Source organism: Apus apus, chromosome 3, assembly GCF_020740795.1.
Source record: "Apus apus isolate bApuApu2 chromosome 3, bApuApu2.pri.cur, whole genome shotgun sequence".
Classification (NCBI taxonomy): Eukaryota; Metazoa; Chordata; class Aves; order Apodiformes; family Apodidae; genus Apus; species Apus apus.
Window position 1 is genome coordinate 117,571,123 of NC_067284.1, and position 18,277 is coordinate 117,589,399.

The 18,277-nt window shown below is 39.7% G+C and overlaps 1 protein-coding gene across 3 annotated transcripts in view; it reads left to right on the forward strand.

Moving 5' to 3' along the window:
- ROCK2 (Rho associated coiled-coil containing protein kinase 2) overlaps positions 1-18,277 on the forward strand; it is an 87,451-nt gene that overhangs the window by 48,134 nt on the left and 21,040 nt on the right. For all 3 annotated transcript variants that reach the window (XM_051613211.1, XM_051613212.1, XM_051613213.1), the window contains exons 4-12: positions 3,224-3,361; positions 5,673-5,933; positions 9,256-9,400; positions 11,925-12,063; positions 13,731-13,822; positions 14,597-14,756; positions 15,348-15,411; positions 17,176-17,255; positions 17,593-17,641. In XM_051613211.1, coding sequence (XP_051469171.1) covers positions 3,224-3,361; positions 5,673-5,933; positions 9,256-9,400; positions 11,925-12,063; positions 13,731-13,822; positions 14,597-14,756; positions 15,348-15,411; positions 17,176-17,255; positions 17,593-17,641 — 1,128 coding nt within the window. The remainder of the gene's footprint in view (positions 1-3,223; positions 3,362-5,672; positions 5,934-9,255; positions 9,401-11,924; positions 12,064-13,730; positions 13,823-14,596; positions 14,757-15,347; positions 15,412-17,175; positions 17,256-17,592; positions 17,642-18,277) is intronic.

The following is an 18,277-nucleotide window of genomic DNA, read 5'->3' on the forward strand; positions in this document are numbered from 1 at the left end:
TGGCTGTCCTCCACCTCTTCCCCCCAAAAAATTACCAAATTCACTCCATTAAGGAGAGATCAGACGACTCTGGTCCCAGTGTCTGACTTTGGAAAACAGCTTCCCAGAACTCCAGAAGTATTAAGCTGCTCTGGCTCTGCTGCACCCTGCAGTGAGAGGGAAGGCAAAGCAGTAATTGCCAGCTGCTGCTTCCCTTGTGCAGTGCCAGGAGCAGAGGTGACTGGTGTCTAGGGCAGACAGAAAAATTGAATTAAGCTGCTTAATTTGTTACCTGTGGTTTATGCAGAAACAGTAATTTGTGAAAGCACATCCTGAGTGCCCCATTTGTTTTCACTCGAGGAAAAGTCCTCTCAATTTGAAATGGAAATGTATTTTCAGTTCCTCCTCCAGGTCTCTTCACAAGGTAAGGTGTCACTGCAGGGGCAGAGCAGCATGGCTTGCTCGTGTGCTGGAGCAGGCAGCTAAAGCAAGGCCAACTCTTGTTGTATTTGGGGAGTGAAGGGTGCTCTGGGTGATAGGCTTTTCTGTGGGGTTGTCATGGCCTATAGAAACAGGTGCTGGTTTAGTTTTTTAAATCAAGTGCTTTGTTTATTAGTTTTAATTTCCCTGCCACTGCTGAAATAATACGAGTAAAGCAGTCATGGTCTGTTGCCTGAAAATTTGCCAGAACATGGACTTTGGTACCCTATCTGTAGCCATTTCTTATGGCTTTGTTAAGTATTTTAGGATATTTGTGATTATTTCAAACCTAGGCCTTGATTTCACACCTGCACTCTAGGATCTTAATTCTCCTTTGCCATAAAAGAGATGGTACCATTATTAGCTACATACTCAGTCTGATGACTTCAAATGGATGTTACTTCCTTTGCCTACAGGCTGCCTCCTGGCTTGGATGCCTAGAAATTATGGATGCATTTTGTGTGTACTTGTTTCTTGAAAGTCTTGGACTGACGAAGCAGAGTAGAGGGAGATTCTCACCTCTTAGTGCATTTCCATCAGTTAAAGCAGGCCGTGTTACTCAGTGCTGCTGGCACAAAGGGATTTTCCTACCTATTTTGAGAGTTACTCTGGTGAGCTGAGGTTTAAATTTGGCAGTTCATTTAAACAGTTGGAAGAAGTGGAAGCATCGTGACAGTTTAATAGATGAATAATCTGCTCTCTGAGCCACTGGATGTATGCTCAAATATAGCTCTGGATAAAGGCTTGGTGGGTAGCAGCTGGACAGGCTGTCCCCAGGGCTGTGGCCATGATACCAGAGGCAACATCAGCAGGAGGTCTGTTTACCTCTTGGCCTGCCCAGGCACACTCAGCTTTGGCTGGGCCACTGTGCTAGTTGTTGCTTTGCTTCCTTCGTTTTCGTACAGACAATGAGCCCACCTCAACATTTTCCCAAGCACTGCTGTATGCAAGGAATACCCTGCAGGCCCTCCTTGCACAGGGATGGGCTGGGGTCCCTGCTCCCCCTGTTCCCTTTGCTCCTGCTGTTCAGGAGCTGGCTTCAGGCTCTGCTGACTTCCCAAGACTTCTTTTGCCCGAGCCCTGGGAGACAATGATCCTCATCCACGAAGGCAGCTACACTAACTACACCCAAGCAAGAGAACTCAACAATTTCAGGAATTGTAAACCACTAAGTATATTGCAGAGTTTTTCACGAACCTCCACAGAAAATGCATCTTCCATTAAACAGTATCTTTTTGAGGCTGCTGGTCTTTGTTTCTTCTGGTTTTGGGCAGGATTACAGAAATTCAGCTTCATGGGGTACAGTTTGTGGTGTACCACCAAGTCTTTGTATATGATCCCATGTGGGATTAGTAAATAGGAAGGAGGAAGTTTTCAAAATCCTTTTTTTTAGGACACCTTCACTAGCCAGTTAATTGTCTGCATTGTGCTGTTTGGCTGGAGGTGTTTTGATCTCACTGTACAGAAGGTTGCTGGTTAGTGTGAACCTATGCAAGATGCTAATCCTGCTCATCCTAGCACTGTGGTAGCTGTATGTTGAGACCAAAAATCCCCAATTTCAAGAATAGTAAGTTAATAACCAATCCTTTTTCTGTCCATATTCTCACTCTGTCCAAGAGAATTTTTTCCCTCCCCCTATTATGTCTCCTATTCTGACAAATCATTCCTGTTGGCTTCAGCAACATTAATATTTCCAGCTCTTCAGGAGCAGGAGACTGAGGCTCCCCAATTTGTAGCCCAAACAGGTTTCAAACTGCAGGTGCAGGGGATTGAGCAGTCTTTAAGAAGAGGAATTAAACTTGGACATCTCATAAAACTAAGAGATTGGGAGATAAGGTCTATTTTACTAAATGTGAGGTTTATAAGTGCACTGGAAAGTCATAACTGCTTGATTCCGATTTCACAAATTAGTCCACTCTTTGTATTTTTTTATATTCATGTGAAGAGAATAGGCAGAAACTGAATATACAGAGAGTTTCTTTTTTTTTTTCTGCTGACTCAGATACCTCACAGCTGAATACTTCTCACATTGGTTTCTGCCAGAAACACTCAAGAATGTTAAAAAACTGGTCCTTTAGTAGTAACACAAATCTAACATGGTTTCATTAACAGAGTTATGACTTTCTAATCTGTGCTTTTAAGGACTTTGTTTCATGTCCATGTTCAGATGAAATTTTCCAGAATATTTCCAGATTTTGTCATAAAAGTCTGAAATTCAGTTTTCCAACAGATTTAACTTTGCAGCATTTAAAGTTAATTTAATAATGACTTAAGAAATAGGAACAATCCTTTTAGTGGAAGATAAGAATTGGGAGAGGGTGCCGCAGACTGCTGGCAGGATTCCTGACATGAGTGCAGCAGATAGATGATGTTCAGATGAAGAAAATGTAAACAGATGTACATTTTATTTCTTTTTACACAGTGGAACTTTTGAAGGGGGAATAGACAAGCATTTCCTTTTTTATTCTGTAAATAGAATTATTTAATTTTTTAACATATATTTTTTTAGTGGTCTGGGTGATTTGAAGGAGACACTTTGATTCTTAACACGTTAAGAAGAGCAGTCCAGTCCTTTAGAGAAAGGCAGTGCTGTCCTCATTCTGAGTTTGGGGTTGGTTTTGCTTTGGGTTTGGTGTTTTGTCTTTTAGCAGATGAGTGGAATCAGCTGTCATTTTTATGCTCATAGCAGAAATACACTGTGCTGGTATTGAGGGGTTTTTTACCATTTTTTGAAATAAAAAGTATTTTCTTCTTCAACCAACAGGTTCGCCATAAAATGACACAGAAGGTTTATGCAATGAAGCTACTTAGTAAATTTGAAATGATCAAGAGATCAGATTCAGCCTTTTTCTGGGAAGAAAGAGACATCATGGCCTTCGCCAACAGTCCATGGGTTGTTCAGGTGAGGAAGATGTGTAAAATCATAATAATGCAGCCATTAATCTTTCCCAGTCTCAAACTGGTTTTGAATTCACATCTAAACTGAAATAATGGTTTAGGTTCAGATTTTGCTTTTTAAAGATACATACTTAGAGTAATTCCACTGCGTTTGTGTATTTGGCTATGTTAGAAAGTAGATTAATTTACATTTTAGTCACTCCAAAGGCATAATAAAATGGAATTAAACGTATTTTTGTAATATTCACATAATTATTAGGAATAATAGGGAGGTTACCTTTCCAACTAAGAAAAATCCCCATCCAAGCAATGGAGAGCTGGCTTCTTTAGCTGGTCTGGAGCACACTGTTTCTTGCAGCTGTCTCATGACATGTATCATCATCATGTCTGCAGTATGAATTGTGCCTTTGGGAGGAGTTAGTACTGAATATTGTGGTTTGTTGTAACTGGTAAATGACACCCATTAACAGAATGAGTAGTGAAAGCACATCCTTAGAGAAACTGTGAGCGCTGCCTTCTGTTGAGTAATGACCGCATTGAATGCTCTCACATCCATTGCCATGCTTCTGGATCTTTCAGAAGTACAGGCTGGCCTGAAGCTTTCCAAATATTCTTCATAACACTTTTATCTCTTGGATGCAAGAAACGTTCTACAAGGTGGTTTTTTAAATTAGATTATTTGCTCTTCTGAGCATATGCTGTGTTCTTGCCTGTCTCAGCAGAAATACTTAACCAGGTAGAGATGAGGTTTTATTAAGTTGCTTGGTTTGTTCAGTGGCTCTAGTTGCCTGGAATGGTTTTTATTCTTCACATGCTATTGGAAGTACCCAGCAACATATGACAGTTTTCAAAGGAAAGTGTGGCAAGTGTTTGTAAATAGCAAATGAGTGAAATATGCCTTTTTGTGATGAAATGTATTTGTGTGATATATTTAGCTGATGTGGTCCAGAGGGATAGGACACTGAGCTAGTTTTAGGAAAATGTAGATCCCATTCTGAGCTAGAAACTGGGACAGATCACACTGCTTCTCTCTGCCTTCCTTTCTATAGGAAAAAACTGAGTAACCAGAGACCTAGATAATTTTGATTTTTTTTTTTTAAATGAAATTCCTTGAGGGCAACAATGAAAGTGCTGCATAAAGGCAAAGTGTTGATATTTATTATTGTGTTACATTGATATATTAACATATGGGAATAGAGGGACTATTTTGTATTTTAATTTAGCCTTTAATGACCAAATGCACAATCATATTATATATTGTATGTACTGTGCATTTATGAAAACAAATACAGTGCAATATATATGTATTAAAGTATGTATTTATACTACAGACCTTCTGTCAATAATATACAATAAATCTTAATCTAAAGGTCAAATCTCCTTAATAACATTCCTGCCTTTCATATTTCCTCACCCTCCACAAACTCCCTGTATTTTTTTCCTCCTTTCCACTCATCCTCATTTTCAATTACCTTTGAATTTTGTGTGGGCAATTTAAAGATGTGCATGATTTAAGTTTTTAATGCAAAGGAGCAGGATTCCCAGAGAAATGAGGCAAAAGGCTTGCAGACACTTTTTCCCACCAGTCACTGACCATTTGCTAGTAATGCTGTTTAGTGACTGGGGCCATTTTCAGCCCTGATGAACACTGGGGGAAAATCTCTCAGACTTCAGCACTCTAGGGCTGAAATACATTTTAAAGAGGTTCAACTTAGTTTCACTGTCATACCAGTAGGAAACCTGCAAGCTGCAACCTATACCAGACTTATCTTCTATTGTTAAGGATAATTTCTTTGTATGGTTATCATTGTCTTCAGGATTATTTTTTTTCTTTCTGATTTCAGCATGCTCATTGATTTATGACAAAAGTGACAGGTGCTTTTCTAAACATGTACAGAACTAAGGAGATTTATAAGAAATTTAGAAACATTCTAAGCTGCTGTTCAGTGTGGAACCATTTTCAAATCAGTACATGAGGCTTCTTTCTTAGATGTAATATTTTGCATTTTGACTCAGTAATGCTTTTGCATGCCAAGCAACGTGGGTAGATACAAGTTCATACTGCTAAAATAATCAGGAAATCTTTGATTTCTTAAAAATGAAGATGAAGGGGCTTTTAAGCGCAGTAAATGTCAAGGTACTGTCGGCACAGAAAATGTAGATTATCTGAATATAGAAAATAAAGTTACTTTACATCATTCTTGAAAGTGTGTGTTCAGGTTTGATGAAACATCAAGATAAAATGCTTTTTTCTTTCCCCAGCTGCCTCTGAAAAGTAATTGCTCTTTTTTGTTTCACTTTTTTAAACGGTGCAGCTATTTTGTGCCTTTCAAGATGACAAATACCTGTACATGGTCATGGAATACATGCCAGGTGGAGATCTTGTGAACCTCATGAGCAATTACGACGTGCCTGAGAAGTGGGCCAAGTTCTACACAGCTGAAGTGGTCCTTGCTCTGGATGCAATTCACTCCATGGGCCTGATCCACCGAGATGTGAAGCCTGACAATATGCTGCTGGACAAACATGGGCACCTGAAGCTGGCAGATTTTGGCACTTGCATGAAAATGGATGAAGTAAGTATGAATTTCTCAAGTTCTTTTTGCCAATTGTCTAAAAGGTTTATGTGACAACTCCTAGTTTCAATATTGGTAACCTTGGAACCTTCGTAAACTGGCATTTTTCTGTAAATGATATTTTAGAGGCAAGATACCGTTCCTTTTTTTTACTGTGTCTGTTCTCACAGCATCCTCTAGTGGTCATTAACATGAGGTCAACAGTAAGGTAGCAGTGGTGTGTGAAACATTGATTAAAATCTATTTCATCAAGATGTATACATTTTAATTGTCCAGATTTTATCATGTACAGCCACGTATTGATTTCTAACGAGACTATAAAAACACTGTGTTTTTAACTGGATATAATAGCTTATATTAATAAAGGAGACTTATAAATTAATCTACCTTTTTTAGTTTGCACTTCTAAAATCTCCCTGACAAACACAGTTGTGCTGTAACTTACACAATATATTCTTCCTTTTATAACAGATTCTTAAAAAAATTACATGAATGTGTGTTATCATTTGCCTGGCCTTTGAAAGGCTTCTGTGTTAATGTTGGCAAGGATGATCCTTTTAAGCTTATTTGCTTTAATGTGTTAGATTTTTCTAATGTATTGTTTAGGCAGCACTTGGTCTAATCTCTGCAATCTACTTAATTTGTATTTGCATCATTAAGTGATGTCTCTTTGACCGGATCTAGAAGTGCTGACTGGTTATGGGTCTTTTCATTCCTATGACAGGATATTAACTTCCTTGAACAACTACAGCTGTAGTTGAAAAAATTAGAAGTAGTACTTAATCTCTTAAATTAGTCATTAAAAAAATTAATCTTGGTTCTGAGTCAACGGGCTGTAAGTCTTCAGGGAATCTGATGTTCACCAGAAGAGATAATTAAAAAGCATCAGAAAGTTGTTGGCATAAATGTACAAAAAAAGTGATCCCTTGTGCACGTTTCTTGTGAAGAGTTAAAGTGAGCTCCACTCTGCACTGGCATCAGCAATAAACCAGCCATCTCCTAAAGAAGTTGATTTTTTTAATAGATTATATTTTAAGGTCTTTGTGTTTCTCAGACTCAGTAGAATGGCAAACATTTTTTATACAGGAAGCTTTAGAAGTTGAAAGGTTCTGGATTATCTCCAAATCTCATGCTTCTTCTTACAAAACGTGAACACATCCCAGCTGTGTAAATATAATATTGATGTTGGCAGGATCATTTCTAGAAAATATATGCTTACCCAACACTTATTTTTTCTGATTTGGAGTTCTTCTAGCAGTTGTGCACATTCCCTTATGCTGTTCAGAGCCCAGGAAAACTCTGCTGCAATTTGGCGAGATGCTTTTTTGACCTTCGCTGTGGAACTGAAGTCAGTGTCTTCTTAAGCCCTCCAGGCCGGTCCAGACACTTGCAGCAGAGTTCTTCCTTGCCAGTATGTGTAAGGAATTGCAAAGTGTTTTAGTGGTCTTTTCCAGCATAAAAGGAACTGGGTTACTTGTGTAACTCAGTTGTGATGGTTTTGGGGTTTGTGGGTTTTGGGTTTTTTTACTTCTTTTAAAATCTGCAACAAGGTATTTCTAGACTTGAATAGAGAATGGAGTTGGCCTCAAAGGTTTAGCAGGAATTGTAGTTCCCTTTGGTGTTAAGGTATGATAAGATAGCCCAGGCAAGTTTCACCAGACTCTACTCTTCACGTTTTTTGCCACAACCTAGGCAGTGGTGGCATGGTTGGCTTGGGTAGGTTTTGTAGAGCCAGGAAGTCCTGGCGGTGCCAGGCTCAGTGCATCGTGCTGCCTTGTGCTGACCGAGCTTGTGGAGGAGCACAGATGTAAAGGATACCTGTTGAAAAGAGATGTGACCCAAAGAAGGGGTGTTTGCCATTGGGAGTTACCACCTCAGCTCAGGCAGTTCAGCTGAAAGGAACATGTTCCTCTTTTTAGCACTCAAGTTATTTCTCACGGGAGCTCATCCAAGACTCTGTTGGACCTGGGCGCAGTGCGAGCACCTGAGCTATCCCACCTTTCCACACCTGCCCTCTCCAGCTCCTGTGGACTGAGAGGAGCTTCAGGAGGGAGTGGAGGCCTGGTTGGGTGGGTGAGGCACTGGTTGGGTGGTCAACAGCTCAACGTCCAGATGGAGATCAGGGACAAGTGGTCACTTGGGCCTGTAGCCATAGGACAAGGGTGATGGTTTTAAACTAAAAGAGAGGAGAATTAGACTAGATATGAGGAAGAAACTTTTTACTATGAGGGTGAGACATGGGAACAGGATGCACAAAGAGGTGGCAGATGCTCCATCCCTGGAAACATTTAAGGTCGGGTTAGACTTTTCAGGATTCTGGTTTTAGAATAAAAGCTTTTGGCACTTCATATTGTGTGTGAAAAGAAGGCTGTAATTTGGTGTCTAGTTCTTACATATGAATACAGTCCCAAAAGCAAAATGTTCATTTTTCTTTCTTTAAATATGTATTTTGACTTCAGTTGTTGCCACTCAGATTCTGTGTTAATGTTTAGCTGAAGTTGATGGCAAAATGCACAAAGAGCTTTGTAAGATGACTTAGAAAAGATTTGATGTTGAGAGGTGGAAGAGAAGAGGAGTTAATTTTTGGTACTTATCTAACTTCATCCAGGATTTCATTTCATTAATCCATCTGTTCTCTCTGGAATGAATGCAGGGAATTTGATTAAAGGAAACAGGGGTTTAAGTCTGAAGCAGCATGCTGGCAGGTCTGGCCATGCTTCTGTGTCATTCAGCACCTGCATTGTCAGTCTCTCGGTGTGAAGCAATCCAGTAAGGGAATCATTCCATTATACAAAAAATCACTGGTAATAAAAATCACTGAGATGCTTGTATTTTACCTTATATTTTCATAACACTTTATTGTTCTTTAAACATGGCTTTTCTTTTTAATTTTTTCCCCTATCTTCAAGTAAAAACCAGAGTGTGACTGTAGATATTTACTTACAGCTTTTCATATACTGTCTGAATGAGACAAAACTGTTATGCACCTGCAGTGCAGGGCCCAGAACTCATAGCTTGTCTAAGTTATTCTTAAGTTTGTCCCTGAGTTCTGTGAGAGAAGGAACATCCCATACGGTCTGTAGGTTGATATTGAAACTAATGGTAAAAATAATAAAAGTGGTCAGTTTTTGAAAGATGTGATCAAGAAAAACTTCTGTTCAGTAGGCAGGGGGGAGCACATTGTCAGGAACTGTCATTTTGGTCCATGTTGCTCCTGGAGTAAAACCCACATATTTGGGGCTGTATTTCTGGTGTTTTTACAAATTGTGCAAAGACTCAGAAGTGCTTGAGCTGAGCTGCTGGAATTGTTGCTGTTGCACAGACAGGCATGGTGCGCTGCGACACGGCCGTGGGGACCCCCGACTACATCTCTCCTGAAGTCCTGAAATCCCAGGGGGGTGATGGTTACTATGGACGGGAGTGCGACTGGTGGTCTGTGGGAGTTTTCCTTTTTGAGATGCTAGTGGGTAAGTAGCCATTTCTGCTGCTGCTGAGACGATGCCTGAGTCTTCCCGTCCCCTTCAGCTGCACTTGGGGAGGAGGTGCTTGTACCTCCCTGACGCTGCTGACTGGCTAAGGCTGCTGGTTTACTCCTGTTCCCTTTCTCTGTCGCTCTGATGCTGCCACAGCTGGTTTTGTGCTTGCTCCCTGAGGAGTTGTTCAGCTTAAAACTAATTCCTAGGACATTTTTAACAGGGGTCAGCTCCCTCACCATCTCATGCCGGCTTGTGCCACCCCAGGGGCAGGAGCAGCGGCTTCTGTTCGGCCAAAATGACAGTGGGAGTATGGAAGTATGGCTTGATTCTTTATGCTTAAGACAGGATTTTCCAGTAAAATACACTGGACTGCTATGGCAACTAACAGAGTATAATCTGTTGAGGAAATGAGTCATCTGCATCTTAAAATACAGTGAGGATCACTATTATCAGCAGGCAGCAAAACAGATTGTCCAAGGGTGGAATTGAGCATATAATTATTAAAAACCCAAATCAGCATGTTCTGGGAATACTGCAGATCTGATCTGTCTTGTATCCTGAGCCAGGAAAGATACTTGGATATATGATGCTATTACAGTCTCAGTGTCTTTCAGAATAAAGGTGTTTTGACTTACCAAAAGTCTGTTTTATAATTAATTGTCTCTCCTAGACTATGTTAGCAATAAAGAAAATCATGGAAATTGCTGCCCAGAGTATTTTCTCAGAGCCTCTTCCCCCCTTGTGTCTAAGAGAGGATTCTCCCCTTTTTATCCTTCTAATGAAAACAGGTTTTTTAAGTGAAAGTGAAGAGGTACAGTTTTTTGCAGGATCCAGGTTATATGAGGGAGACTCTACTTGATTAGGACAAAAATACATCTGTGTTTCAGTGCAACACACTGTTTTTATTCCCAGGCTTCAGTATGGGTTGTGAAGTTCATGGGCTTTATTTGGTGTAGTTATTCCTAGGGTTTGGACTTGTGTATTGGAAAATTTCTGATATTTCATATTTAATTTTCTTTTCAAACTGTATCTTGTTTTAATATCTGACATTATGCTATTTTTACTGCTTTTGCTTGTTTTTTTTTAGTGCTCAACATAATTCTTGTGTTCAGACTGGAAGCATTGCTTTCATTATCTTTGTGATTTTTCACACTTACATATTTTGACCATTTCTTGTTTTTCACCTTCAACAACATGTAACACAAACTAATGTTAGTGTCATCATTTCCAATCTTAAATAACTTTATCAGTGTCAAGATCCCATTAACAACAATAATTTTAAAAAGCATTTGTGAACTTTCCCACCTGGTTTTCTTTTCATAATCTTAGTTTCTCCATATCCCACACTGGTAGCAAGTATCTATTTTTGTTTGTGTTCATGATCAGTTTCTGCCTATGGTCTTTGAAAACTCCCCACCTTGAGAAAAGCATAGAAAGTATTCTGACACTCTGGTTTCAGTCAGGACACTGTACAGCCCTGTTTTTTATTGTGCTAAAGGCAAAAATTGTTATTTCACTAAAAGCTAAAATGTTGGTCAGGGGATGCATCCTGACACTGCTGTAGTTCAGTGACTAGTTTTAAGGTGTGGCCTAAATCAAAAGTTGTTTCTGAAACCAAAAGCAATGGAGAAAGATCAGGTTTGGAAGCAGGGAGGCAGCAGCAAGGACCTGTGGGACCTTCTCTGTTAAACCTGGTGATTAGTTCTGGGAACGGATCTGTGTAAAACTGCAGCCTCTTGGTCACTGACCAGAACCATTGACTATCAGAATGTTGCCCATTCACCTGAGTGTCAATTCCCTTCACCAGTCCTGATTCTCCTAAGTTCTCCCAATTTTATCTTTCCTAAGGGTATGTCTGCAGAGAAGCCAGACTGAACACCAGCCTGTGCTGCAAACCTTTGTGTGAGGCAGGACTGTCATTGTAAAAGCCACCTGCCCATGTTAATTAACATGGACACTCATAACTGATCAGTCAGCAGGATGTGTTAGTACAGGTAGAACGTGGCAGTGACACTGAGGGCTCCTGCTTGGAGCTGACCTGCCAGGCAGCTCTGGGGTAGGCAGAGACCTTTGTGCCTCTGAATCTGCCTTTGGAGAGCTTGGGTGCATCCCCTCCAGCACCTCTGTGTTACCCAACCTTCAGTGAGTTTCTGTTCCTGACACCCATGGAGGATCTTAGGGATGGGGGTTTATGTACATGTCAGCCATCCTGTGACCTGGAAAGCAGTCTCATAGCCTTCAGGTAGAACAGAAGCTGGAATTCACTGGGCAGCATTTTGGTAAGGATATGCAGGATGGAAAACAGTTCAGTTTTGTACCACAGGCATTTTTTTTAAGGAATATTTTTAGTAGTAGGCATTGTTTTGCACCCTGCATTCATTTTTTATTGATTTTTTAAAAAAATAAAACACTATTTTAAGTAAAACTACTTGTAGACTGTATATGTTTTGCCTTTTTCAACTTACATGACCTGAACATCACTCAAAATCACAGCCCGTTTACTATTTCTTTTCAGGTGATACTCCTTTTTATGCAGACTCATTAGTAGGAACATACAGTAAAATTATGGATCATAAGAACTCATTACATTTCCCAGATGATGTGGAAATCTCCAAGCATGCAAAGAACCTTATCTGTGCCTTTTTAACTGACAGGTAAGTGTGTGGTATTCTGGTACTCTTTTTGTTTTGGATGGCATTAGCACATGTACATTGTAAAAAAATAACTCCTTCCATTGCTTCAGCTAATCTCTGTTCAAATCTCTTCTGCAAAACCTCCTGCTCTCTAGTTTTTCTTTTGGGGTGGTTTTTCCAGGTATTGTGTTTTATTTCTATGAGCAGTTCTGACAGTTCTTGTTAACAACACAGTTCGTGCCAGACAGATCCTTCCAATTGCAGCATATAAAACAGTAGCAGTAGCAGATGTTGAAAGGAGTTTGTAGGCTCCAAGGCAGGGACTAAATTGTTGTGCTCAGTGTATAAGCAGTTGTTACTTAAACAAATGAAAGTAAATACTTTTCTGAAAGCAAACCTGTATTTACTGAGTTTGTTTAAGCTTTCTTAGAACGTTTGAACTCTTCATTGGCTTTGTTATATTTGTTGACAGGTACAGCTAACTAACCAGGTAGGCTGTAAACACCTCTGAGAGGGCTCTGTGGAACTCAGCATTCATTGACATTAGCAGTGCAAGCATGTCCCTGGTCTGAACACTTGAATTTTCCTTACTTTCCCAAAGCAGAGCTGATCTTCAGTCTCCCTGATTATGGACCTACAGTGTTCTGCTTTAAATTACCTCGGGATCCATGATGTCCTCCTGGGCTTTGCTGTGCTCACCAGGGCCTGGCTGCAGCAGAGCCTTTGTAGAATGAGGATTAGGGAAAAAAACTGCCTGATAGTTTTTGCATTCAAAGAGAGCATGTTTGCTCTGTTGAGCAAGCACCTCGTTACTCAGGAAGGATGTGCTTGAGCAGCATTTTTCACCCTTAGGAGCTGAAGGGTAGGGAGCAAATAGGAGTAGGATGTGCTGCTCTGAGTGTGGTGAGGTGAACTTCCCCTGCGTGTGTCCCTCTTCCTGTTGATTCCTAACACGGTGCTCCAGGGATTCACAGCGGACAGATGCCTCCTCTCTGTGTGTCTGGTTGCTGCTGAAGCACTGGAAGAAGGAATCAGCATCAGCCCTGTGATTTATTGTTGGTTCTTCTGCATGCATTGTTCTTATGTCCTGTTCTTGCAAATGGTTTTGAGAGAGACTTTTCTGGTCAAACTGGAGGCTCGTCGTTGCACTTCAGATTTACTTCACTGCAGATGCCAGCAAAAGACGTGTCAGGGTTAGTTAGGGGGCAGAGGATGGAATACTTAAAACACGTATTGCAGCCCAGCTTTGAATAGCTGCTCTGTGCACTAAGGCAGACCTCCCCTCCCCTGCGTCTGAGGGTTTGTCATGTGGTTTGGCAGGCTCAGAACTTCGGCAGTTTCCCCCCCCCCTGAGGGTGTCAGGTTTTTGTTTGTGTTTTTAGTTTTTTCTTAGTTTTTGCCTCAGTGCTTTCTTTCTTGCTTTACTCCCCACGTGGCAGACTCCAAATTCTGGACATCTGAGCAGTCTCAGGGACAGTGTGTGCTAAGAAAGAGTACATTTTATATAAGAAACTACAGATCACTGGTTGGTGGTTTTTCATATGTTATTTTTTTTCATTTGACCATGAATGTGGTTCACACAGACAGTCGTTACTGAAAGTTTCTTTACTGCTTATGAGCAAGTCAGAATTTAAATAACACAAGTGCTTTTTTTCCTAATGTGAATTTGGCTGAATTGCAATGTTTAGGGATGTGCGACTTGGGAGAAATGGGGTAGAAGAAATAAAGCATCACCCTTTCTTCAAGAGTGATCAGTGGAACTGGGACAACATTCGAGAGAGTAAGTAAATTAGCTTAAAAGTTCTATTTTTATTCAGTATTTGCAATCGTAGAAATTAAACTGTAGGCTGTCTAAATGAAGCATTTTCCATCTGTCAAGAATATTGCTCAAACTTTTATATTTATCATTTGTATTATAAACCTTCTGTCAGTAAGGGTGAGTAAATAAACATTTTTCTCCTGGATTAATCTCATGCTTTTGATGGATGGGTTTCTGTTTTGAGCAATGGAACTCAATATTTCATAATTCTCACTAAAAGGAATGCATGTTAGGTTCTGTTTCTTTGTGGCTTTTATTGGTTTATTTTTGGGAGGGGGGCTGTGATTTGTTTGTTTGTTTGTTTGTTTTTTACCCCTTCTGTAGTCAAGGCAGCAATTTGACAGGGGTCTCATCAGTTGCACTGCTTTTCATTTAAGGCACTGTGACCTGGATAGCAGCAGGCAAAAGCTGAAGTTGGTCAGTTCAGATCATGAGCTTGATTCTAACTTCTGAAGTTATGTCTTTACTGAAGTTTCTTGTAACGATGATTGTCTTTTGAGTTCTAGTCTCACCTTAGCAAATCCATTTTGCACACTTAAATTCTTTATGCTTTAGGCAACTCAGGGAAATACAGATTTCTCTAGAAAATGCTGGCAGTAATCTTTGCAGATCTGCTTCCTGGCTAATACACAGTTAACTAGCTGAGCACCTGGCAGGCTTGGTAAGGTCCTAGTGATTCCAGCCTGCAGGAGGACTGGAGCTGGGAGTGGAACTGATCTTGCTCTGTCTTCCCAGCTGCTGCTCCCGTGGTCCCTGAGCTCAGCAGTGACATCGACAGCAGCAATTTCGATGACATTGAGGACGACAAGGGAGATGTGGAAACCTTTCCCATCCCCAAAGCCTTCGTGGGAAACCAGCTGCCTTTCATAGGATTTACCTACTATAGAGACAATTTGTATGTGATACTCTCATATGCATTTTTAGAAGCACACTTGCAGGTTTTTCTTATATAATATCCCTTTTTTTCCACTCTAGATACATAATTTATTCATTGCATCGTGTCTAATTGTGAAGATACAAAATGCAGAGTTTAATTAGAAAACAGGATTAGCTACAATTTTGGTTATTTTTTTAAATCTGATTAAACAGTATTTTTATATGCCTGTAATTATGTAGTCTCCTAAATCTTCTAGGATTAAAATGCTGATAGAATTGTTCTAAAAGTGCTTTTTATTAGTAGCTTTAGAAAAAAGTTCATGCAAGATAATAGCTTGTTTAGGACTCAACTTGAATCACTGAGAAATAATTGTCTTAATTAAAAATTTTTAAGCTGCTATAGATTTGAAAACATACGTTGTGCTTCACTTAGGAAACAATTCAAAATCAGAAAGATGCTCTCACACTGAACTAACACAACCTTCATCCTGAGTATCTTGGGACAAACTAAGACTTGAGAGGATTGATTAAAATGAGTTGATTGGCAGGGTTGCCAGAGTTGCTGAAAACTTGAATAAGAGCTGGAGGGATTTGGTTTTGTTTTTGACAGGTTGCTAAGTGACTCTTCTCAGTCTTGCAGAGAAAATGAATCTGTGCAATCTAGTAAAAATGAGGTTAGTACCTTTTTTCCTAAGAATTAATGGTATGATTAACACATTCTAAATCTGTTTAAGAAAATATAAAGTTTAAAATAGGTTTTCAAGAAAATTTTGGGGGGGGGTATGAGTGTTATTTAATGATCCTCAGTAAAAATGATATTTTCTGCTTATAGGACAGCAAGGAGGTAAGTATATTATTTGAATGATGAAAGGAATAGAAAAAATTCCTCTATTATTTATGCGAATGTGAAATGCCTTAAATATCTGTTTATTCAGGAAATTGTTAACAGTAAACCAGTGGTATTTTGAAACAGTTGTACTCAAGCATTAAGGTACTGTAGTATAAAAACCAAATATAGATTTTTCTTACATGCTTTTGGCATCTAGACTTTGTTTGAAAAACAAATATGTAAGGCTTTGCTTGCCACAAGCAGTATCAGTCTTGAGAAGGTTGTGAATTTTGGCTCCAGACTTGTCTGAATGATTCATGACTGATTTACTCAGAGTCTGGAAAAGTAAATGGTCACCTGCAGTGCTGCAGGGGTGTTAGAATCGTGCTCTCAGTTGAAGGAAGTGCATGGTACAGCTTGTGGGGATGGGCAGTGGAATTTAAATTTGCAGATGACAGGAGAATGCTATGGAATTTTCCTGTACTTCATTACTTAAATATTTTTATTATTAAGGTGTAGATAGTGTATTGTTAATTTTTCTTAAACTTACAACTCCCTTTCAAAGCTTAAAAAAAGAGTAAAGGAGATGCATTATGTATCGCCCAGCAGAAATTTAAGTTGTTTATTAGACTCTGCTGCAAACCTTCCTGTCACTGCTGAATAGATGCAGAGATTTAGACATTGCTGAATAGATTAATAGTTTCAGAGTTTCCTTTTAAAAATGCAAGTCTGCTGCTGCCTAGGATACATAGTGTCACATTTGTGATATTTCCTTTTTATGTTGTGATAGTAAGTACGGTTGGTAAAATTTGACATTTCACTTCTGACAACTTTTTATATTTGTGCTGTCTCAAGCAATGAGTCTCCAATTTTGATGTCCTTTTCAGTGTCCCTGTTCTGAGAATCTTCTAATTGCAACAATTATAAAGTGTTTTAGAAAACCATATTTTTACATTATATTCTGTGGGGGTAGAGGAGGAGGGAGAAGGGACAAAAATAAATGCATTTGAGAGCCTGAAGACGTGAGACAAATAAAAAAATATTATTTGGAATTTATTTAGTTAATATTTGGGTACTTGACTTGTAATTTCTCTTTAATGTTTTAGTAAGCAAGGCATTCCTAAGGGAAGAGTGTGTGTTGGCTTCTGTGCGTTAGACTGAGAACTCCCACTTCATGTGCTGTCCTGAGCCTGCTGAGGGATGTCCTCTGAACATCAGAGTTCAGTCAGGAGCCCCCTTTGTGTTTGTTAGTTGCACTTAGAAAAGACTGTCCCAACGACTCTGCTGCAGTGGAGATCTCTGCCCACAGAGGAAGGCAGCAGAGGGCCAGCAGCACTCCTCTGTGCCCATGGACCTGCCATGGCTCACAACCTGGGGCACCTGAGAGTTGGGTTTCATGCAGCAGATTTCCCTGCTATGGGTCTGTCCCTCTAGCACCATCAGGATTAATTCCTTGCACAGATACAGCCTCCCTGCCATGGCTTTAAAGTAATAGAGTGGAAGACTGGATTAATTTTCCTCTGACCCTTTATTTGTTATTTAATTGACTGACACCTGGTTTACATGCTAGTGTTTTACATGTGGGCTGTGCTTTTTTGACATTTTACAGTTTCAGACAAAACTAAGCAAGCTGGAAGAACAGCTCAGTAACGAGTTACAAGCCAAAGATGAGCTAGAACAGAAGTACAGGTAAGACTGTTTTGACATGTTAGGTATGCTTATAAAGAAGTTTTAGTACACCTTTTGGTTTTGAATGCTTAAAAGCATTTGTTGGGGATTCCTGGCCTTGCAAGCAGACCTCACTGTAAATTGCTGGCTTAATTCTTGCTACTCCTGTGACTCACTGGGGTTTTTTGCCTTAACTCTGTAAGAATCTCTCTATTGTTTGAGTGATTTTTCCTAGTCCTTGAAGTTTCATGTGATTGCTGAAAATAGAGTGTATTACATAAAATTATTGAGACACATCCAAGCATTCTAATTTCTGAATAATCAGCAGAGTTTAAAAATATTTTTCAAATTTCTTCAGGTCTACTAATACTCGTTTAGAGAAGATAGTGAAAGAGCTAGATGAAGAGGTAAGTCCATAGTTATTTATTCTTGGAATTAGAACTTTTAACACTTGTTTTTTTTTTTCTGTAGGAAACAGCAAAATACTTTTTGAGTGTCTGTGTACTTTTAGCAGGACATAGCAGTTAATTTCTTGATATTCACATGCATGAAATTGTCACTGATAAAAGGTTTTCATTATAATTTCTGTACTGCAACCACACATTTGTTTATGGGATTGGTTTTTAAGGTGTTTTGAATTGGAGGACAGCATGGTTCTGAACATTGAAGATGGGAGGGCAGTGTTACTAGAAGAGGAAGGCCATTCCTTGCCTTGCTCAGTGTCAGTGGAAGGACCATGTTTCTTGCCCATCCTTGCACCTTAGTGCTGTGACAAGTTTGTCAGACCTTTACTGGATGTGTGCAACTGAGTTATTGCTACTCCAGGCCCATAGCAAGGCCTGACATGACATGCATGTTTCTGTGCTTCCAGAGGGGCAGGTTTACCAGATTCATCAAACCCAAATTATCAAAGTCTTTATATTATAAAAGCTCCTGCCCATAGTCCTCCTGGTCTGGATTTGGCCACGTGTTGTGATACCCTGTGTTTGTGAGGGCATCTTCTTATCATTTAAGGAATAACACTATTCCCTGTGTACTTAGTT